At 43.5% G+C, this 24,412-nt stretch overlaps 1 protein-coding gene across 1 annotated transcript; it reads left to right on the top strand.

Annotated features, from left to right (window-relative positions):
• On the top strand, positions 1-23,576 carry LOC110531427 (ubiquitin carboxyl-terminal hydrolase 12). Its single transcript, XM_036987296.1, has 10 exons — positions 1-189; positions 6,047-6,127; positions 6,457-6,596; positions 6,743-6,816; positions 6,934-7,205; positions 7,549-7,625; positions 7,864-7,947; positions 9,015-9,212; positions 12,020-12,098; positions 21,012-23,576. Exons 1-10 carry the CDS (start codon positions 142-144, stop codon positions 21,111-21,113), a joined length of 1,155 nt encoding a protein of 384 aa, XP_036843191.1. The 5' UTR covers positions 1-141; the 3' UTR covers positions 21,114-23,576.
• Positions 23,577-24,412: the final 836 nt, after the last annotated feature.

Here is a 24,412-nt window from a genome sequence, read left to right as displayed (position 1 = left end):
AGTGCACGGTGCACCAACCAGCCAGCGACACTCCCTCATCCTCAAACTGGACGGTGCAAGGTCTCCCCGGAACTCCCACAGCCGTAGCGGCTGTCAACGGTTTAAAATTGGGTTTCGGTCCAATAATATGGAAAAAGACGGATGGAAATACTGATGACAGTCCGAAAGATCGCCTCGATTTGTACGATGGTACGGTATTTTTCTGTTTTTACAATCCGTGCTTTCCTATGCGATGATGTTCCCCTTGCAGCTAGCTAATTGGCGAATGCTAACAGGACATGACTGAGGTTTTCCAGAAAGTTGTCTCGTTATCCAGCTAGCTAACGTACCTAGCTAGAGCTCTAGAGAGAAACAAACATTTTAATAAATAGTTGGCTGTAATTGATACATTTAGAGTTGTTGAATTTCAAGAGGGCAAAGTATCACCACCGATAGAATAACCCGTTTATTTCGGATCACTAGACTACACGGACTTGTTTTGAAGTGAAGCTGGATGAACAAGTATCTAGTTAAGCTAACAAGCTAGCTAACGTTAGCTCGCAAATAGCCTAGCCACGAGATGACGCTAGCTACTTATCAATAATACAAAGTTGTCTTGACAGTTACTTGGCGAACTACGTAGCTTTCTCATTCATCGTAGGCGTTTTTATTTGATCAAATCGTTTATAACCTAGTTAGCTACTAGTAACGTTAGTGAAATCATATTGCTCAACCTTTCAACTTCAACTAACTAAATTGTAGATGGCCGGCTAGCTACTACTGGACATATGCTTGCCAACAACATTCCTCTGGCTAGTTAACAAGATTTTAGTAACACAGCTAGTTAACTAACGTTAGCTGAGTTCAACAAGTTAGCTATGAAAAGGCAGCAATGCAACGTTGCAGAGGTCAGAGGGAGTTAAAGGCGCTGCGCGGTTTATCTGGCATTGGCTGTGCAGTATTTACTGTGATTAGGGCATTCATGTTTCTTGCACTTCTCAGCGCTGTTGTGAAGGAAGTTGACATGGAAGTGAATTTGTGTTTTATACAAGGACCTCCCGCCCCCATCTACGGTCAACCAGTCAGCTTGTCACGTCAATGTGGAACTATACTGAGCCCTCCCCATTGTTGCAAAAAAAATTAGGGGCGCGATGCGGTATAGCGCTCAAATTGGCATCTGTGTGCCTCTGGAGGCTTCGGAATTGCGTCACACCATCCATATGGCTGCTCCGACCACCTCACAGATCAAGTATAAATTGTATCTTATATCAACCTGAGCGGCGGTGCACTGGGATATGGCCCGTGACGTGAACGGCCAAAAGCGATGAGGGAGGAGCGTCCATCTCAAATAGAACAGTAATCTGCTCTGCTGGGTCACGTTGTCAACAATGCAGCATGGTACATCTTTCAGAAACATGCTAAATCAATATTCCATCAAATGTGTTCGAATTTTCAAACAACACTGATCAAAAATTAAAGCAACATGCAACAATTTCGAATAGTTTACTGAGTTACAGTTCATATAAGGAAGTAAGTCCATTGAAATACATGTATTGGGCCCTAATTTATGGATATCACATGACTGGGAATAAAGACATTTATTTTATTTAACCAGGTGGGCCAGTTGAGAACAAGTTCTCATTTACAACTGCGACCTGAACAAGATAAAGCAAAGCAGTGCGACACAAACAACACAGAGTTACACATGGAATAAACAAACTTACAGTCAATAACACAATAGAAAAATCTGTATACAATGTGCAAATGAAGTAAGGAGGTTAGGTAATAAATAGGCCAATTGTGGTGAAGTAATTACAATTTAGCAATTTACACTGGAGTGATATGTGCAGATAAGGATGTGCAAGTAGAAATACTGGTGTGCAAAAGAGCAGAAAAACAAAAACATATGGGAATGAGGTAGTTGGTTGGATTGGCTATATACAGGTGTTGGCTTTGGGGATGACCAGTGAGATATACCTGCTGGAGTGCGTGCTACTGGTGGGTGTTGCTATAGTGACCAGTGAGCTGAGATAAGGCGACGTTTTACCTTGCAAAGACTTCTAGATAACCTGGAGCCAGTGGGTTTGGTAACTAATATTTAGCAAGGACCAGCCAACGAGAGCATACAGGTCACAGTGGTGGGTAATATATGGTGCTTTGGTGACAAAACGGATGGCACTGTGATAGACTGCATCCAATTTGCTAGTAGAGTGTTGGAGGCTATTTTGTAAATGACATCGCCAAAGTCAAGGATCGGTAGGATAGTCAGTTTTACGAGGATATGTTTGGCAGCATGAGTGAAGGATGCTTTGTTGCGAAATAGGAAGCCGATTCTAGATTTAACTTTGGATTGGAGATGCTTAATATGAGTCTGGAAGGAGAGTTTGCAGTCTTACCAGACGCCTAGGTATTTGTAGATGTCCACATATTCTAAGTCAGAACCGTCCAGTGTAGTGATGCTAGTCGGGCGGACAGGTGCGGGCAGCGATCGGTTGAAGAGCATGCATTTAGTTTTACTAGCATTTAAGAGCAGTTGGAGGCCACGGTTGGTCACAGATACACACCCCTACTTAAAAAAAAAAAAGGAATCAGAAAACCAGTCAGTATCTGGTGTCACCACCATTTGCCTCATGCAGCGCGAAACGTCTCCTTCACATAGAGTTGATCAGGCTGTTGATTTTGGAATGTTGTCCCACTCCTCCTCAATGGCTGTGCGAAGTTGCTGGAGTGTGGCGGGAACTGGAACACGCTGTCGTACACAAATCCAGAGCATCCCAAACATGCTCAATGGGTGACATGTTTGGTGAGTTTCCAGGAATTGTGTACAGGTCTTTGCGACATGGGGCCGCGCATTATCATGCTGAAACGTGAGGTGATGGCGGTGAATTAATGGCACACTTAAGGGCCTCAGGATCTCCTTACGGTATCTCTGTACATTCAAATTGCCGTTGAGAAAATGCAATTGTGTTTGTTGTCCATAGCTTATACCTACCTATACCATAACCCCAGCACCACCACGCGTCACTCTGTTCATAAGGTTGACATCAGAAAACCGCTCGCCCACACTACACCATACACGTTATCTGCCCGGTACAGTTAAAACCGTGATTCATCCGCAAAGAGCACACTTCTACAGCGTGCTCCATCGAAGGTGAGCATTTGCCCACTGAAGACGGTTACGACGCAGAACTGCAGTCAGGTGAAGACCCTGGTGAGGACGATGAGCTTCCCTGAGACGTTTTCTGACCGTTTGTGCAGTAACTCTTCGGTTGTGCAAATCCACAGTTTTATCAGCTGTCTGAGTGGCTGGTCTCAGATGATCCCACAGTTGAAGAAGCCGGATGTGGAGGTCCTGGGCTGGCGTTGTTGTATGTAGTCTGGTTATGAGGTCGGTTGGATGTACTGCCAAATTCTCAACAACAACATTGTAGGCGGCTTATGGTAAAGAAACATTACATTCTCTGGCAACAGCTCTGGTGGACATTCCGGCAGTCAGAATGCCAATTGCCCCCTCCCTCAAAACTTGAGACATCTATGGCATTGTGTTGTGTGACAAAACTGCAAATTTTAGAGTGGCCTTTTATTGTCCCCCAGCACAAGGTGCACCTGTGTAATGATCATGCCGTTTAATCAGCTTCTTGATATGCCACACCTGTTAGATCAATGGATTATTTTGGCAAAGGAGAAATGCTCACTAACAGGGATGTAAACACATTTGTGCCCAATTTGAGAAGCTTTTTGTGCGAATGGAACATTTCTGGGATATTTTATTTCAGCCCATGAAACACTTTACATGTTGCCTTTTTATATTTTTACTCCGTTTTTATTGGGAAGGCAGATGAAGCATTTTTACGTTTGCGTGTGAACCCTGAATCCTAATTACTCCACGTGATTAATATAGCCTAGGCTAGGTCACGTTGGTTTTGTGCCAACTTCGCTGTCGGCCAGAACGGGGCAGCTGGCTCACGCCTGGGAGGCAGCCTGGTTCCAAAAAACAATGTAATCACTTCTGACCCTGTGCAAACTCCTCCCATAGGCGTATGCAGGGCCAGAAAATTGAATCCCCTCAATGCTTGTTAGCTTGAGTTTAATTGGTTTACGTAGCTATCAGCTCGATTCTATGGAATGGCAGAATGCTGGTTGGCTGTATCTTTCTAGAATACCTGGAGAGACATTCCACACGAAATGCAACTCAACCAGTTTCCTCTGGTCTCTCTGTCTAAACATCAGTTGCCAGGCAACGAGACACCAGAGTGCCACCCTCTGTTTTATAATCACATTGTCAGGGCTACCCACATTTGACAAACAAGTGACAGTTTGTTTATTTACATCAACTCCCATGTCACTGGCAAAGAAGTGCATTATCAGGGGACCGATTAAGCCAGAACTGTAATTTGGCTGAGAGGAATGAAGGATATCAGGGAGAATTCTCCCACACAGCCTTTTTATTTATTTTTTATTTAGAGTGTGCGCTGAGGGGGTTAGCTAGCCGGTTTACCCCTGTGTGTGTGTGTGGCCTGTCGTCCGTCTGCCTCTGCATCTTCTACATCTGTTGTATCATATGGAATCATCACAGACAGACAGACCCCGATTATTTAGTCATTCAATCAGCTGTTGTATGATGATGCCATAGACTCTAGAGCATGCTAATGCATGCATGGTACATGTGCAATGATCAATAAGTACTAGGGGAACCAACCACGGGGATAGATATCTGTTCCATTATGACATCAGAACGCTGTCACAATCTAGTAGTCCATCTATCTCTCTATGGGACCACACCTTCTGTCCCAACATGATACTGTACTAGTGGAGGCCCAGGCAGATGGTGCACTTCATACCCTGTAAAAGCATTACATAATTGTTGTGAAATATTGTTGCACATCGCAAAGATAACTTAGGGGGTCAAATGGGGTCGGGATACCTTTGTAGCGCTGGCCGGAGAGGATGTGCCTAGGCTACGCCCCAATAAGTATACTAGCATACTATGTTCAATCCAAGCATACTAACTTCTTAGATGTGCCATACTCAGGGGTCAGATAGCCTAGTTAGATTCACCTGTTGTCCCAATATGCATACTTAATAGCCTATAATGCTTGTAAAGATTCCATGAATGCTATACAGTTTGTGTGGATTTTGGGATGCTTGGCCTGCCTAGAAAACGGCCTGGATCACAGTGTCTGCTTGGCCGGCCTGGATCACAGTGTCTGCTTGGCCTGCCTAGAATACGGCCTGGATCACGGTGTCTGCTTGGCCGGCCTGGATCACGGTGTCTGCTTGGCCTGCCTAGAATACGAGCTGGATCACAGCGTCTGCTTGGCCTGCCTGGATCACAGCGTCGGCTTGGCCTGCCTGGATCACAGCGTCTGCTTGGCCTGCCTAGAATACGAGCTGGATCACAGCGTCTGCTTGGCCTGCCTGGATCACAGCGTCGGCTTGGCCTGCCTGGATCACAGTGTCTGCTTGGCCTGCCTAGAATGCGGCCTGGATCACAGTGTCTGCTTGGCCTGCCTAGAATACGGCCTGGATCACAGTGTCTGCTTGGCCTGCCTAGAATACGGCCTGGATCACAGCGTCTGCTTGGCCTGCCTAGAATACGGCCTGGATCACAGCGTCTGCTTGGCCGGCCTGGATCACAGCGTCTGCTTGGCCTGCCTAGAATACGGCCTGGATCACAGCGTCGGCTTGGCCGGCCTGGATCACAGCGTCGGCTTGGCCTGCCTGGATCACAGCGTCGGCTTGGACTGGATCACAGCGTCGGCTTGGCCTGCCTGGATCACAGCGTCGGCTTGGCCTGCCTGGATCACAGCGTCGGCTTGGCCTGGATCACAGCGTCGGCTTGGCCTGCCTGGATCACAGCGTCGGCTTGGCCTGGATCACAGCGTCGGCTTGGCCGGCCTGGATCACAGCGTCGGCTTGGCCGGCCTGGATCACAGCGTCGGCTTGGCCGGCCTGGATCACAGCGTCGGCTTGGCCGGCCTGGATCACAGCGTTGGCTTGGCCGGCCTGGATCACAGCGTTGGCTTGCTAAAATCAATGTACCTGTAATACTTACTTTCTCTTCCAGGGCGCCAATGCCTCTGCTTTGGAGAAGGAGATTGGACCAGAACAGTTTCCCGTTAATGAACACTACTTTGGATTGGTCAACGTAAGTACCAACACAACAAGATTAACAATAGCTATTGGTGAAAGTTTCCCAGCATGCACCTGCACCTACACAATATTTACCAATTGTTACAGTATCATGGTAACACTTTTGCCAACAATCATAACACAAGACTTATCACGTGCTTTCTCTCTCCTCTCTCTCTTCCTCTTTCCTCTGCTTCTCCTCTCTCCTCTCTCTCTTCCTCTTTCCTCTGCCTCTCTCTCCTCTCTCTCTTCCTCTTTCCTCTGCCTCGCTCCTCTCCTCTCTCTCTTCCTCTTTCCTCTGCCTCTCCTCTCTCCTCGATCTCTGCCTCTCTTCCTCTCCCCCAGTTTGGGAACACCTGCTACTGTAACTCGGTGCTGCAGGCCCTCTACTTCTGCCGTCCGTTCAGGGAGAAGGTCTTGGCCTACAAGGTCCAGCCCAGACGTAAAGAGTCACTGCTCACCTGTCTTTCTGACCTCTTCAACAGGTAAAGGGAGAGAATATTCTGAATGCTCAGCTCTGCTCCTATCCTCTTGTGTGAACCCATTTTAAAGGGTGCTTGGAACCAAACATAGATAACGGGGGAAAAGGCCAGCACTCACTTGGATATAAGATGCAATACATCTTTTACAGCATCGCCACGCAGAAGAAGAAGGTGGGAGTCATCCCTCCCAAGAAGTTCATCTCACGTCTGAGGAAAGAAAACGGTGAGAGGGGGATGGGGGGGAGGGAGGGAGGAGTGATGGGGGAGAATAATGTATCTATAAGGAAAGTGTATTAACTGACACGGTTCAGAACTCTTCCTCCTTCATCACTCCCTCCAGAGCTGTTTGACAACTACATGCAACAGGATGCCCACGAGTTCCTCAACTACCTCCTCAACACTATCGCTGACCTGCTGCAGGAGGAGGAGAAGAGCCAGGAGAGACAGCAGAATGGAAAACTGTTACAGAACGGAGGAGGAGGAGGAGTTGGGGGCAGTAGCGGGACGGGAGGAGGACAGGGTGAGGAGGGGGAGAAGACACAGCAGACCTGGGTCCACGAGATCTTCCAGGGAACCCTAACAAACGAGACGCGCTGCCTCAACTGTGAAGCTGTAAGTGGAGGGAGATCCAAGATGGAGACTGTTAATAGGGTGGTGAATGGGGCAGGGAGCTGTAATGGAGGCCAGGCTATGCCAGTTTCCAAATACTATACTGTGTTGGGGAGATCCAAGATGGAGACTGGTATTGCATTTGAAATAAAGGAAATGAATAGGCCCAGAAGCTCTAATGGATATCTGCCTATGCCAGATTTCAAATACTTTTAATGGGAGAAGGAGAGCCAAAATGGAGACTGTTATTGGATTTGAAATGCTGGAAATCAATGGGGCCAGGAGCTGTTTCCTGATACTGTACCGTGTTTAGAGTTAATGTAACCAGTGTCCTGCCTGTGTCCAGGTGAGCAGTAAAGACGAAGACTTCCTGGACCTGTCTGTAGATGTTGAGCAGAACACCTCCATCACACACTGTCTCAGGTAGGTGTGTGTGTATGTGTGTGTGTGTGTGTGTGTGTGTGTGTGTTGGCTGCCTCAGTGTTCCTACATCAGTCAGTTTGACAGGCACACTCAGAGGTCTGACACACTGATATGACTTCTACCCCCCCCTCTGTCTCTCTTTCTTCTTTCTCTCTATGTGAGACGCACATCTGGAACAAACAATTGTTGAATTGGAGAAAGTGTTAGTGAAAATCGTCACTGTTTCTTCTCTCCACAGGGGTTTCAGCAACACAGAGACACTATGTAGTGAATACAAGTACTACTGTGAACAGTGTCGGAGTAAACAGGAAGCACAGAAAAGGTGAGCTGGCTGGTCTGAAAATGGATTAAGACAGCAGGTGGATTTGACATAGATGATGACGAAGGCCTGGAGTTTTCCATGCTGGTAAATACAGGCTGACACTACAAAAATGGCCGCTGTTGTTGCTCGGAGAAATGGTTTGTTTTGAAAAGTGCATTATGTTTTTTTTACTTTGATGCTGCAGAGTGAGTCATGTAGTTCGTTTGAATACAGCTCTGTATACCAACTGGCTGACGTACTAACTGTGGCTTGGCCTGGTACGTGTTCAGATGTTAATAAGTGGACTTGATCATCTCTGTTAGTGTATTTTATTAGGATCTCCATTAGTTGTTGTGAAAGCAGCAGCCACTCTTCTTGGGGTCCACTAGAAACATGACATAATACAGAACATTAATAGACTAGAACAGCTCAAGGACAGAATTACATACGTTTGAAAACGTCTCACAGCCTACATATCAACACAAGCCATCTAGGTCAAATAAGGGAGAGGCGTGTGAGGGGTGCTGTGTATCTTGGGTTGAATACTTAAACACTCCGACTAAGGGCCCCATACATCCCAGCCCAGGCCTCTACTCCCCCCTAAAAAAGCCCACTTCATTTGGGCGGTGCAGGAATGGAAAGGCTGCAGTACCTAAAGCAGTGTACAGCGTGAGCTGCGCCCATTTCCCAGACGCAGACCGGGGTACAGAAATGTAAAAGGAAGAGAAATGTTCCCACTTAAAACACACAACATCGGAGCAGTTTCCTGCTGCATCGCCTTCCTGTCGTAACGTACGAATGAATATAGGATGCATGTGATGATCCTGGTGCTACATCTGAAGACGTTTAAACCCCAACATTAACACAAATACTATATTTTATATTTGAGTCATTTAGCAGATGCTGTTATCCAGACGTACAGGAGCAATTAGGGTCAAGTGTCTTGCTCAAGGGCACAGCAGATTTTTCATGTAGTTTGCTCTTGGCATTCGAACCGGCAACCTTTCGGTTTCTGGCCCAACACTCTTAACCGCTAGGCTAGCTGCCGCCCTACTAACGGTAACACTGTTGATGGTTGTTGTTGTCAGGATGCGTGTGAAGAAGCTGCCTATGATCCTGGCCTTGCATCTGAAGAGGTTTAAATACATGGACCAGCTGCAGCGCTACACCAAGCTGTCCTATCGCGTCGTCTTCCCTCTGGAGCTCCGCCTCTTCAACACCTCAGGAGACGCCACCAACCCCGACCGCATGTACGATCTGGTCGCCGTGGTCGTCCACTGTGGAAGGTAAAGAGAGTAATGACATCACTATACCCCATAATGACATCACTATACCCCATAATGACATCACTATACCCCATAATGACATCACTATACCCCATAATGACATCACTATACCCCATAATGACATCACTATACCCCATAATGACCACACTATACCCCATAATGACCACACTATACCCCATAATGACCACACTATACCCCATAATGACATCACTATACCCCATAATGACATCACTATACCCCATAATGACCACACTATACCCCATAATGACCACACTATACCCCATAATGACCACACTATACCCCATAATGACCACACTATACCCCATAATGACATCACTATACCCCATAAAGACCACACTATACCCAATAATGACATCACTATACCCCATAATGACATCACTATACCCCATAATGACATCACTATACCCCATAATGACCACACTATACCCCATAATGACCACACTATACCCCATAATGACCACACTATACCCCATAATGACCACACTATACCCCATAATGACAACACTATACCCCATAATGACAACACTATACCCCATAATGACATCACTATACCCCATAATGACCACACTATACCCCATAATGACCACACTATACCCCATAATGACAACACTATACCCCATAATGACATCACTATACCCCATAATGACCACACTATACCCCATAATGACATCACTATACCCCATAATGACCTCACTATAACCCATAATGACCTCACTATACCCCATAATGACCACACTATACCCCATAATGACCACACTATACCCCATAATGACCACACTATACCCCATAATGACCACACTATACCCCATAATGACCTCACTATACCCCATAATGACATCACTATACCCCATAATGACAACACTATACCCCATAATGACCACACTATACCCCATAATGACATCACTATACCCCATAATGACGTCACTATACCCCATAATGACAACACTATACCCCATAATGACCACACTATACCCCATAAAGACCACACTATACCCAATAATGACATCACTATACCCCATAATGACCACACTATACCCCATAATGACATCACTATACCCCCATAATGACAACACTATACCCCATAATGACATCACTATACCCCATAATGACATCACTATACCCCATAATGACATCACTATACCCCATAATGACCACACTATACCCCATAATGACCACACTATACCCCATAATGACATCACTATACCCCATAATGACATCACTATACCCCATAATGACCACACTATACCCCATAATGACATCACTATACCCCATAATGACAACACTATACCCCATAATGACAAAAATAAATCATGTTATTAGAAATAAAATACAGAAATATCTCCTACGTAGGTATTCATAAGAGTCAATACATGTTAGAATCACCTTTGGCAGTGATTACAGCTGTGAGTCTTTCTGGGTAAGTCTCTAAGAGCTTTCCACACCTGGATTATACAATATTTGCCCATTATTATTTTTAACATTCTTCATCATCTGTCAAGTTGGTTGTTGATTATAACACATTGTATTCAGGGCATAAAATGTATTTGTTTGTCACATTTTGTTTGTAGTATCAATCATTCAATCAATCAAATGTATTTATAAAGCCCTTTTTACATCAGCTGAAATCTCAAAGTGCTGTACAGAAACCCAGCCTAAAACTCAAAACAGCAAGCATACAGGTGTAGAAGCACGGTGGCTAGGAAAAACTCCCTAGAAAGGCCAGAACCTAGGAAGAAACCTAGAGAGGAACCAGGCTATGAGGGGTGGCCAGTCCTCTTCTGGCTGTGCCGGGTGGAGATTATAACAGAACATGGCCAAGATGTTCAAATGTTCATAGATGACCAGCAGGGTCAAATAATAATAATCCCAGTGATTGTCGAGGGTGCAACAGGTCAGCACCTCGGGAGTAAATGTCAGTTGGCTTTTCATAGCCGATCATTAAGAGTATCTCTACCGCTCCTTCTGTCTCTAGAGAGTTGAAAACAACAGGTCTGGGACAGGTAGCACGTCCGGTGAACGGGTCAGGGTTCCATAGCCTCAGTATTACTTTAGTGCCTTATAGTAAACAGGATGCATGTTTTGGAATATTTTTATTCTGTACAGGCTTCATTTTGTCATGTAGATCAGTATTGTGGAGTAACTACAATGTTGTTGATCCATCCTCAGTTCTCCTGTCACCATTAAACTCTAAGTGTTTTAAAGTCGCCATTGGCCTCATGGTGAAATCCCTGAGCGGTTTATTAACGACTCCTGTATCTTTGTTGTAACTGGGTGTATTGATACACAACTGGAGTTAATAACTTCACCACACTCAAAGGGATATTCAATGTCAGTTTTTAAAATGTATTTTAATTCATTTTTAATCTACCAATGGGTGCCCTTTTGCGAGGCATTGTAAAATCTCCCTGGTCTTTGTGGTTGAATCTGTGTTTGAAATTCACTGCTCGACTGAGGGACCTTTAGGTAATTGTATGTGTGTGGGGTACAGAGATGAGGTAGTCATTCAAAAAAATTATGTTGAACACTTGCAATTTATGTGACTTGTTAAGCTAATTTTACTATTTAAGTTATTTAGGCTTGCCATTACAAAATAGTTGAATACTTGACTCAATACATTTCAATTTTCATTTGTTATTAATTTGTAAACACAAAAACAAACACAAATCCACTGACATTGTTTGTAGGCCAGTGACACAATCTCAGTTGAATGAGTTTTAAATTCAGGCTGTAATGTAAAATGTGGGGAAAGTCGAGGGGTGTGAATACTTTCCTCTCTCTGTCCACAGTGGTCCAAACCGTGGTCATTACATCACCATAGTGAAGAGTCATGGGTTCTGGCTCCTGTTTGATGATGACATCGTAGAGGTAAGGAGGGATTGACCTCTTCAGTATCTCTCTCCCACCCTCTATTTCTTTCTCTCTTCTCTCCTCTCTCTCTCTTCTTCTCTCTCTCTTCTTCTCTCTCTCTTCTTCTCTCTCTCTTCTTCTCTCTCCTTCTCTTCTCTCTCCTTCTCTCCTTCTCTCTCTCTTCTTCTCTCTCTCTTCTTCTCTCTCCTTCTCTTCTCTCTCCTTCTCTCCTTCTCTCTCTCTTCTTCTCTCTCTCTTCTTCAATCTAATATTAGTCTATAGTACACCCATGTAACACTCAAACTGGGTTCTCAAATTATGGTTTAACACTAAAAGCACAGATGATGTATTTTGGACATCATTTGAATTTAAAAAATTGTAATATCTCTGTTATTTTTGTTGTTGTCATGTCCCCCTCGGTCCTTGACTTCCTAAATGAGTCTTTAACAAACTACCGTTGGTAGAATTTTTATATCACAAACTGCAGTTTTAGGATGACATGTCATCCCCCCCCTACATGTCATCCTCCCCCCTACATGTCATCCCCCCCTACAATTCCCTCACCCGACAGTTGGCTGCATCTGACAATGGCCCATCGAAACTACGACATAACTCTATCGAAACTAATTTCACACACGCAATAATAGCTGTAGCCTTAAGACAATAATAAATTGACAATAGTATCAATTGTCTTGTGAAGGAAGAGACTGCAGAGCAGCGTGGGTAATTGACAAAGAAAAAAAATCTACTTTTTTCAAATGATCCTACAGAGGTTTGTGACTGGTCGTTTTCTATTGAAAAGTTGGATTCTAAGGTTTCTAAAATGCCTACATTTGTCAAACGACTCTTAAAATTGAGCAGATCGGCTCCATTTCAAAATATCACTTTTGTCGAATAACCGCAATTCCTCGTTCCATACTTGAGCTCTCGTGGCACCATATATATTTTTTTATTTAACTAGGCAAGTCAGTTAAGAACAAATTCTTATTTTCAATGACGGCCTAGGAACAGTGGGTTAACTGCCTGTTCAGGGGCAGAACGACAGATTTTTACCTTGTCAGCTCGGGGATTTGAACTTGCAACCTTCCATTTACTAGTCCAACGCTCTAACCACTAGGCTACCCTGCCGCCCCTTAGTAGACTACGCTACTAAGCACAGACTAGTAACATGATAAAACTTAAAATATGCTGTTCTGTTCTTTTGAAATCCTTTTTCTTACTTTAATAATGTTTTCTAACACCTGCCTTTAACAGGGGCTCACGAGTGGCGCAGCGGTCTAGGCACTGCATCTCAGTACTCGAGGCGTCACTACTGACCCTGGTTCGATTCCAGGCTGTATCACATCCGGCTGTGATTGGGAGTTCCATAGGGTGGCGTCCTTAGGGTTTGGCTGGGGCAGGCCGTCATTGTAAATAAGGATTTGTGCTTAACTGATTTGCCTAGTTAAATAAAACAAGATAATTAATGAATTTCTTTGTGCTGGTGTAGAACACTGAAATGCCCCATCCCCCCCCTCATTTCTACATATAGCCTATTGTAACAAACTATTGAAATTGCTATTGTGTTCTTAAAAATGTTTTTTGTATTCTATTGTTACCTAAGACCTTCATAAACACAACCAAATGATTATTATTGCGATAGCCTATATTGAATGTATTTATTAGGCCGTTAGAATGTTGATGCCCCATAAGGCTTAAACTGGGATGCCTTGAGGCCATTCCGGTGTTAAAGATGGGGTCTGCCGGAGGCTAGCAAAACACAGCGGTGAAATAAACAGTTGTTTTTACGGATCGGCCAAGGCAGTAACTGTCTCTGCAGGCGCCTCCCATAATGATGTGTTGTCAACAACTGACACAATTCATCACTTTCACACTCCTAGTGTAAACCATTAGATCTCAGATTCTACTAACTCATTCCCAGCATCCATACAGACCCATCAGTCCACCCCCCCCCCCCCCTCTACCAGACCTGGGTTCAAGTACTATTTGCAATCGTTTCAAATACTTTATCTGGGCTGAATATGCTTGCCTGGCACAATGGAACCAATTAAATGCTCTCAAGGAGTGCAAATCCTACCCATCTGGCACTCCAGGCAAGCCAGAGAAAACGCTAGAAGTATTTGTTAGATTGTTGCTCCCAATGGTGTGTCTGGAATGCCGTGCTCCTGCTCTGGTCGACCCAGATAGATCCTGGTGGCTGTGGGAATAATGGAGAATTTTAGGGAGCGGGAGAGACGCTGGGAATACCATGAGACTGGGAATATCAGTTTTAGATGAGTTAGTAGACCGGGGGATTGTGGGAGAGAAAGGGTAAAGGTGTGTGACGGGCTGTAGGGGTTGTGCGTATGGGTAGTCTCTGTCTCTCACACAGTCATATCACAGGATGAACTACTTCACCCCCTGTAAAAAGTGAAGCTGGCCTACTCTGTGTCTGTTGAAAGGCTTTCAGCCCATGTCCAATAGTAAGAAGTCCACGCAGAGCCATGTACGCTGATGGTGTTCAGACCCCTTCCCTTTTACACATTTTATTATGTTGGTCTTATTCTACAATGTATTACATCTGTTTCCATCTCAACCAGCTACACACAATACCCCATAACGACAAAGAGAAAACAGGTTTTTAGATTTATTTTTTTTGCTAATTTATTAAAAATAATTAACAAACCTTATTTACGACCCTTTGCAATGAGACTCAAAAAATTGAGCTCAGGTGCATCCTATTTCCATTGGTTATCCTTGAGATGTTTCTACAACTTGATTGGAGTCCACCTGTAGTAAATTCAATTGATTGGACATGTTTTGGAAAGGCACACACCTGTCTATATAAGGTCCCACAGTTGACTGAAAACCAAACGAGGAGGTCAAAGGAATTGTCCATAGAGTTCCGAGACAGGATTGTGTCGAGGCACAGATCTGGGGAAGGGTACCAAAAATGTCCTGCAGCATTGAAGGTCCCCAAGAATATAGTGGCCTCCATCATTCTTAAGTGGAAGAAGTTTAGAACCACCGAGACTCTTCCTAGAGCTGGCCGCCCGGACAAACTGAGCAATCGGGGGAGAAGGGCCTTATTCGGGGAGGTGACCAATGGTTACTCTGACAGAGGTCCAGAGTTCCTCTGTGGTGATGGGAGAACCTTCTTCCAGAAGGACAACCATCTCTGCAGCACTTCACCAATCAGGCCTTTATGGTGGAGTGGCCAGACGGAAGCCCACTCCTCAGTAAAAGGCACATGGCAGCCCGCTTGGAGTTTGTCAAAAGGCACCTTAAGCACTGTGGTCTGATGAAGCCAAGATTGAACTCTTTGGTCTGAATGCCAAGCGTCACGTCTGGCGGAAACCTGGCACCAAACAGTAGTTTATGGCTCAGTTTCAAATGTACCCACAGTGGTATGTTATAGCCATCGAGGGGCCTGCTTTTTCCATTCGGTGTAGATGCTTCCAATAGGCACAGCTCTAGGATCAGCTTACTGGGTTTTCCCAGTGTAATCATTAGAGGGGAGAATTCAAAACTGATCGAAGAGCAGTGTCTAGGGGTTTTTCCACTATGGGAAAGAGTCCCATCTGAACAACTGGTGGACGTGCAGGATCTGGCTGAGTGATGGAGTTTCCGCTGGGCTTGGTAACATGTTAACTCCAAGACACTGGTCTTGGATCAGGTTTGGGTTTCCCCTTTGAATGGTTAAGGTTTAGTGTCAGTAGGCTGAGCCTAGATCCAGTGTTTCCCCTATATGCATTTAGCAGCAGCGCACCGCCGCTGCAAAGAGAAAAAATCAATAAATCAATGTGTGTGATTTTTATTTGTTATTTCTTGGGGGATGCTAAAATGTTTTCAGTGTAAACTGAAACAACTAAATCCAGATATCCAGATATTAAGTATGTAGAAAATATAATGGAGCTTTATCGTTTTTAAATAAGAATCTTTGAGAACTAACAATCACAAAAATAAAAACTAGACGGGAGAATAAAAAAATGTAATGTCCTGCGTCCCCCGTTTCATTTCTGTTTGAGTCACTCTGATAAGAACACTGCATAAGCCAAACCAAAATGTGTAGAATTTCAGGAAATTAGCTTTAAAACAGCAACATTTTGTCTCTGCGGCTAAGAGGGCCACTAAAACCGTGCCATTGGCCACGCCCCCCCCCCATCCCCCCCTTACTAACTCTGCCACCGCTACTGAAAAAAATCATAGGGGGAAATACTGCTAGATCTGTAGCTAAGGGGAAACTTGGAACTGGAGTGGATTGAATAGTAGACTTGCCTTCATTTTCTCTCCTCTTTCCCCTGTCTCTTTCCACTATTTATCCTCCTCCCTCACCCTCTTCTTTGTCATTTGGCTGGCACTGAAACTGGAGAGCTAGTAAACATTGTGACCTCACTACTCTAGGCCCACAGTTGGTAGAAACACAAGCTATTTATTTTCATTGAGGGTTGTATCCACACGTTTCACCTAGAGCTGGGACGGTGAACCGAAAATGTAAAAAAATGTGGTGCACTTTAATGTTATAAAGTTGTCCGATTTATCGTTTATCGCATCAAGTTATCGCGATATGGATTTTTAGTCCATATCGCCCAGCCCTAGTTTTACCATGAACATTATACCATTCTTAAAGAGTTCCAAAATGTGTATGACCAGTAACACAGAACACAGTAGAAACACAGGGCTCTCTTTACACACGGGGCCCTCTTTACACACGGGGCCCTCTTTACACATGGGGCTCTCTTTACACACGGGGCTCTCTTTAAATACGGGGCTCTCTTTAAACACGGGGCTCTCTTTAAACACGGGGCTCTCTTTAAACACGGGGCTCTCTTTACACACTGGGCTCTCTTTAAACACTGGGCTCTCTTTAAACACGGGGCCCTCTTTACACACGGGGCCCTCTTTACACACGGGGCCCTCTTTACACACGGGGCCCTCTTTACACACGGGGCCCTCTTTACACATGGGGCTCTCTTTACACACGGGGCTCTCTTTAAATACGGGGCTCTCTTTAAACACGGGGCTCTCTTTAAACACGGGGCTCTCTTTAAACACGGGGCTCTCTTTACACACTGGGCTCTCTTTAAACACGGGGCCCTCTTTAAACACGGGGCCCTCTTTACACACGGGGCCCTCTTTACACACGGGGCCCTCTTTACACACGGGGCCCTCTTTACACACGGGGCTCTCTTTAAACACGGGGCTCTCTTTACACACGGGGCTCTCTTTATTAACTCTTTACTCAGTACTTTGTTGAAGCACCTTTGGCAGCGATTACAGCCTTGAGTCATCTTGGGTATGATGCTACAAGCTTGACACACCTGTATTTGGGGAGTTTCTCCCATTCTTCTCTGCAGATCCTCTCAAGCTCTGTCAGGTTGGATGGGGAGCTTCACTGCACATGTCTTTTTGGAAAGTTCTCCCATCTCTGCAGCACTCCACCAATCAGGCCTTTATGGTGGAGTGGCCAGACGGAAGCCACTCTTCAGTAAAAGGCACATAACAGCCCGCTTGGAGTTTGCCAAAAGGCACCTAAAGACTCTCGGACCAAGGAAGCAAGATTCTCTGGTCTGATGAAACCAAGATTGAACTCTTTGGCCTGAATGCCAAGTGTCACATCTGGAGGAGTATCATGCTGTGGGGATGTTTTTAGCTACAGGGACTGGGAGGCAAGTCAGGGTTGAGGCAAAGATGAACGGAGCAAAGGACAGAGAGATCGTTGAAAACCTGTTCCAGAGCGCTTAGGACCTCAGACTGGGGAAAAGGTTCACCTTCCAACAGGACAACAACCCTAAGGATACAGCCAAGACAACGCAGGAGTGGCTTCTGGACCAGTCTCTGAATGTTCTTGAGTGAACCCGATCTAACATCCCTGGAGAGACCTGAAAATAGCTGTGCAGCAACGCTCCCCATCCAACCTGACAGAGATTTCGAGGATCTGCAGAGAAGAATGAGAGAATCACCAAATACAGGTGTTCCAAGCTTGTAGCGTCATACCCAAGACTCGAGGCTGTAATCGCTGCCATGTGCTTCAAAAAAAGTACTGAGTAAAGGGTCTGAATACTTATGTAAATGTCATATTTCAGTATTGTTTTTATTTAAAAAAAAATACATTTGCAATAAAATAATGGTTTGTTTTTGCTTTGTCATTATTGTGTGTAGATGATGAAAAAATAAATGAATAAATGTTAATAAGGGTGTCCCTTAATAAGATGCGGGTTAAGTCAAGGGGTCTCAATACTTTCCGAATGCACTGGTGAATTATACGGTGAACTATACACAGGGCATTCAGACAGTATATATGGTGAACTATATATACAGGGCATTCAGAAAGTATATATGGTGAACTATATATACAGGGCATTCAGACAGTATATATGGTGAACTATATATACAGGGCATTCAGAAAGTATATATGGTGAACTATATATACAGGGCATTCAGACAGTATATATGGTGAACTATACACAGGGCATTCAGAAAGTATATATGGTGAACTATATATACAGGGCATTCAGAAAGTATATATGGTGAACTATACACAGGGCATTCAGAAAGTATATATGGTGAACTATATATACAGGGCATTCAGACAGTATATATGGTGAACCAAATATACAGGGCATTCAGAAAGTATATATGGTGAACTATATACAGGGCATTCAGAAAGTGTATATATGGTGAACTATATACAGGGTATTCAGAAAGTGTATATATGGTGAACTATACACAGGGTATTCAGAAAGTGTATATATGGTGAACTATATATACAGGGCATTCAGAAAGTGTATATATGGTGAACTATACACAGGGCATTCAGAAAGTATATATGGTGAACTATACACAGGGCATTCAGAAAGTATATATGGTGAACTATATACAGGGCATTCAGAAAGTATATATGGTGAACTATACACAGGGCATTCAGAAAGTATATATGGTGAACTATATACAGGGCATTCAGAAAGTATATACGGTGAACTATATATATACAGGGCATTCAGAAAGTATATATGGTGAACTATATATATAGGGCATTCAGACAGTATATATGGTGAACTATATACAGGGCATTCAGACAGTATATATGGTGAACTATATACAGGGCATTCAGACAGTATATACGGTGAACTATATACAGGGCATTCAGACAGTATATACGGTGAACTATATATACAGGGCATTCAGAAAGTATATATGGTGAACTATATACAGGGCATTCAGAAAGTATATATGGTGAACTATATATACAGGGCATTCAGACAGTATATATGGTGAACTATATACAGGGCATTCAGACAGTATATATGGTGAACTATATACAGGGCATTCAGACAGTATATATGGTGAACTATATACAGGGCATTCAGAAAGTATATACGGTGAACTATATATATACAGGGCATTCAGAAAGTATATATGGTGAACTATATATACAGGGCATTCAGACAGTATATATGGTGAACTATATATACAGGGCATTCAGACAGTATATATGGTGAACTATATACAGGGCATTCAGACAGTATATACGGTGAACTATATACAGGGCATTCAGACAGTATATACGGTGAACTATATATACAGGGCATTCAGAAAGTATATATGGTGAACTATATACAGGGCATTCAGAAAGTATATATGGTGAACTATATATACAGGGCATTCAGACAGTATATATGGTGAACTATATACAGGGCATTCAGACAGTATATATGGTGAACTATATACAGGGCATTCAGACAGTATATATGGTGAACTATATATACAGGGCATTCAGACAGTATATATGGTGAACTATATATACAGGGCATTCAGACAGTATATATGGTGAACTATATATACAGGGCATTCAGAAAGTATATACGGTGAACTATATACAGGGCATTCAGAAAGTATATATGGTGAACTATATATACAGGGCATTCAGACAGTATATATGGTGAACTATATACAGGGCATTCAGAAAGTATATATGGTGAACTATATATACAGGGCATTCAGACAGTATATATGGTGAACTATATATACAGGGCATTCAGACAGTATATATGGTGAACTATATACAGGGCATTCAGAAAGTATATATGGTGAACTATATATACAGGGCATTCAGAAAGTATATATGGTGAACTATATACAGGGCATTCAGAAAGTATATATGGTGAACTATATATACAGGGCATTCAGACAGTATATATGGTGAACTATATATACAGGGCATTCAGAAAGTATATATGGTGAACTATATACAGGGCATTCAGAAAGTATATATGGTGAACTATATACCGGGCATTCAGAAAGTATATATGGTGAACTATATATACAGGGCATTCAGAAAGTATATATGGTGAACTATATACAGGGCATTCAGAAAGTATATATGGTGAACTATATACAGGGCATTCAGAAAGTATATATGGTGAACTATATATACAGGGCATTCAGAAAGTATATATGGTGAACTATATACAGGGCATTCAGAAAGTATATATGGTGAACTATATATACAGGGCATTCAGAAAGTATATACGGTGAACTATATACAGGGCATTCAGAAAGTATATATGGTGAACTATACACAGGGCATTCAGAAAGTATATATGGTGAACTATATATACAGGGCATTCAGAAAGTATATACGGTGAACTATATACAGGGCATTCAGAAAGTATATATGGTGAACTATATATACAGGGCATTCAGAAAGTATATATGGTGAACTATATACAGGGCATTCAGAAAGTGTATATATGGTGAACTATACACAGGGCATTCAGAAAGTATATACGGTGAACTATATATACAGGGCATTCAGAAAGTATATATGGGGAACTATATGTCGCTATACGCCTGAAAACATATGGTGAATAATAGGTTATGTCTGTTGTCCTTTTCTAATCTTAAACTCCTCCCTCTTCTTACCTTCTTAAACCTTCTCCTCCTTTATAGAAAATCGACGCCCAGGCGATCGAGGAGTTCTACGGTCTAACGTCGGACATTTCCAAGAACTCTGAGTCCGGTTACATCCTGTTCTACCAGTCCCGGGACTGAACCAGCCAATGGGATTTGGACTCAGCATAGGGAGGGGCTTGGGCTGCCACAGGCCCCGCCCAGCCTACCATCCGTTATAAATATTCAGGCTTTACAGCAGAGCTTTGCACTGTGGAGCACCAGGAAGACGGATGCAGGATCTTCAGCAGACAGGAGCCAACGATGGCCGAGCAACCCATCAGCGTGACAGGATATGACTTCATTGGAGAAGAAGATCAGCGACCAGGGATTGTTATGCTTCGTCATAGTCATCATCATCCTAGTCAAGATCGTCCTGATGGTCTTTCTCCCTTATGATTTTGACGGTAGATTAGAAGATATGTTTGCTTGGCTAGCTCGCCGCTTACATAGCGTGTCGTCATTACTGGTGTCCTTGTCATACATAGTGCCACTGCGGTGGTCTTAAACAGCAGCTTGGTTGGATGAAAAGTAGATCTGCCATTTCCAGAATGTTCTCCTTTTCTTTGGTGTTGTTGGTTTGGAGAGTGGGGTGGAGAGAAGAGTTTGGTCCCTTTTTGCAGCTCAGCAGATCTGGTTGTGTTTATATTATGGTTTGGATGCCAAAAGCTGCACAAATATCTGTTTTTAAAGGGACACGTGTGCTCTCTAGCGCCCCTCTGGCAACAACAGCAAACTACACCACACACACACACACTACAAAACGCCTGCCAACCACATATGTATGTTGTCTGTCTCCTAATCAAGCAAGTTCCTCCATTGGTGTCAATGGCAGTGTTTCAAATGGCACCCTATTTATTTATCTAGTGCACTCCAAACGTACTGCACTAGATATGGAGTAGGTTCTCATTTAGCTCCTCCACTTCCTGTCACCTGATCTGAACCTTCCAATCAGAGCCTGTTGTTTTTTTGAACGCACAAGTTAACCAAACATAGCTGTTGTTTGGTCATGTTAAATATGTGTTACACTGCCAGTTGGAGTAACTAACTTCACTCTTTATAGGCTACGTCCCAATATCTATACCAGCACACTGCTAAGTATGCATGCCCAATATATTCTAAGTAGTATGCTAGTGCAGATTTTGGAACGGAACTGATTTATCAACAGGGAGCAACGTGGAATATGGCCCACTGTTCATAAAGCTTCTCTGAGTAGGAGTGCTGATCGAGTATTGGTTTGGCCATGTAGATTGTAACCAATCAGATTCTTATGGACAGGGACCTGATCCTAGATCAGAGGTTTTATGAATACAGGTCCTGATCCATAGCTCTGACATGGGAGGTGTTTTATATATTATATTAGCTAGGACTAGAGTGGGTCCTGTGTTAAGTTGAATGTACAGTAAGGAACTGGCTTCTCATTGGTTGGCCCGTACACAGGTCCTGGGGTCTCAACCTATCCTGAGCAGTACTAGTTATATATCTGCACCACACATGGCACCCTATTCCCTACATAGTGCACTATTTTTTACTTTGGCTTGTAGGGTCTCATAGGCGCATTTGGAGTGTGGGAGAGTTAAACTCATTAACTTAGGCTTACTGTAGACCTATCTACCTAGTAAGCACTAGTACACTCCTCTAGCCTACAGGCTACTATCTACCTAGTAAACACAAGTACACTCCTCTAGCCTACAGGCTACTATCTACCTAGTAAACACTAGTACACTCCTCTAGCCTACAGGCTACTATCTACCTAGTAATCCCTAGTACAGTCCTCAGAGCCTATATGGTTCACTCTCTCTGAGTCACAAAGGATACCCTATTTCTTGTGTGTGTGTGTATTAAACAGTGGTTTGCCCCCTTTCTTTCTTTATAGGTTATTGCTGACAGTGCGATTGACACACACACACACACACGGCCAACACACTTGGGTTGATTTTTGTGTTCGGAGTAAGCGACCTGCGAACACACACACACACACACACACACACAGACAGACAGACAGAGCAGGACACAGTACTAAAAAACAGCTTTCTGTAGTGTGTATTCCAGCCTAGCTTAGAGGGACATGAAATGCTGCCTAATGGTCCGTAAATACTGTTCAGCTCTAGCAGCTTCATATGTTACCGACACACTACACTGGTCTGTAATGAATCCTGTTTTACTTCCTGGTTCTGTCTAACGGGGCTTCTCCATCTCCTCTCTGTCTGCAGTGATGTATAAACACTGGTCTGTAATGAATCCTGTTTTACTTCCTGGTTCTAACGGGGCTTCTCCATCTCCTCTCTGTCTGCAGTGATGTATAAACACTGGGTATTTGCTTTCCCCAGTCCAGTCCTTTCACATCAGCGCAGATGAAGGAAAGGAAACTAGAGGAGAGGACACTGCGTTAAACTATTGTGACTCAGCCCCTCCATGTATGAAAGGAGTTCAAAGGTCATTTTAGCTGTTGGGTCTTTTTAGGTTCAGGTTGAAGTTGACCCCCAGGCACAGATCTAGGATCTGTGGGATCTACCTTTACCATTATTCTTCAACTTGACCAATTAGGTTGGAAACCCTCTAAAACAGACCACAGATCAGTCTGTAAAGGGGTTTACAGCTGTTCTGTTTCCTTAAATGTACTGACACATCGTGTCCCAAATGACACCCCTATTCCCTATATAGGGCACTGATTTTGACCAGAGCCCTGTGCACCAGAGTGGGAATATCGGGACGCACCCATACCACCACACCTTCATAAAATGGATGAGATGGAAAGTGATGTTAAACAAGGATGGGGAACAACCAATATTAAAACTAGGGTCTGTTGTTTTTATTTAAGTATAAATATTTACGAATGTTATGTTGACTTTTTCCTAGATGTGTCTTTAAGAAATATATATATATATGTATATTTGACTAATTTAGTCCTACCATTCTTGTGTAGGCATCTGAGATGAATGTGGTTTGGAATTATTTGGGGGTAATGTTCCGTTCCAAATGGTAACCTATTCCCTATTTAGTGCACTACTGTTGACCACGTTTTCCTATAGGGCTCTGGTCTAAAGTAGTGCACTACCCATAGGGCTCTGGTCTAAAGTAGTGCACTACCCATAGGGCTCTGGTCTAAAGTAGTGCACTAAATAGGGAATAAGGTACTGTTTGGAACACATATTTACCATGTGTAAATATAAGATATTATTGTGGTATAATTAATTGCTTGAAATAGAGGTCCATGCGTTAACTTGATCGCTAATGTTCAATTTGGGTCTAGCGTTTTTCTTGACCTCGTGACCTAACCAGGAAAAACTCTGGACCCTAGTAATAGCTACTAACTAATATCTAGGGCCCAAGTTTAGGGAAAACTCCCTGGTCCTAGATATACTACCTGGCCAATATGACAGCACTCCCTCGCCAAACTA

This window comes from Oncorhynchus mykiss, chromosome 9 (assembly GCF_013265735.2).
Source record: "Oncorhynchus mykiss isolate Arlee chromosome 9, USDA_OmykA_1.1, whole genome shotgun sequence".
In the NCBI taxonomy this organism is placed as follows: domain Eukaryota; kingdom Metazoa; phylum Chordata; class Actinopteri; order Salmoniformes; family Salmonidae; genus Oncorhynchus; species Oncorhynchus mykiss.
Note: the sequence above shows the minus strand (reverse complement) of the source record. Positions and strands in the feature narration are given on the sequence as shown.

Coding starts and splice junctions, on each gene's coding strand:
- LOC110531427 (XM_036987296.1), top strand. CDS start 142: ATGGAAATACTGATGACAGTCCGAAAGATCGCCTCGATTTGTACGATG. Junction 190..6,046: donor TCGCCTCGATTTGTACGATG/GTACGGTATTTT, acceptor TTTCTCTTCCAG/GGCGCCAATGCCTCTGCTTT. Junction 7,948..9,014: donor AAACAGGAAGCACAGAAAAG/GTGAGCTGGCTG, acceptor TGTTGTTGTCAG/GATGCGTGTGAAGAAGCTGC.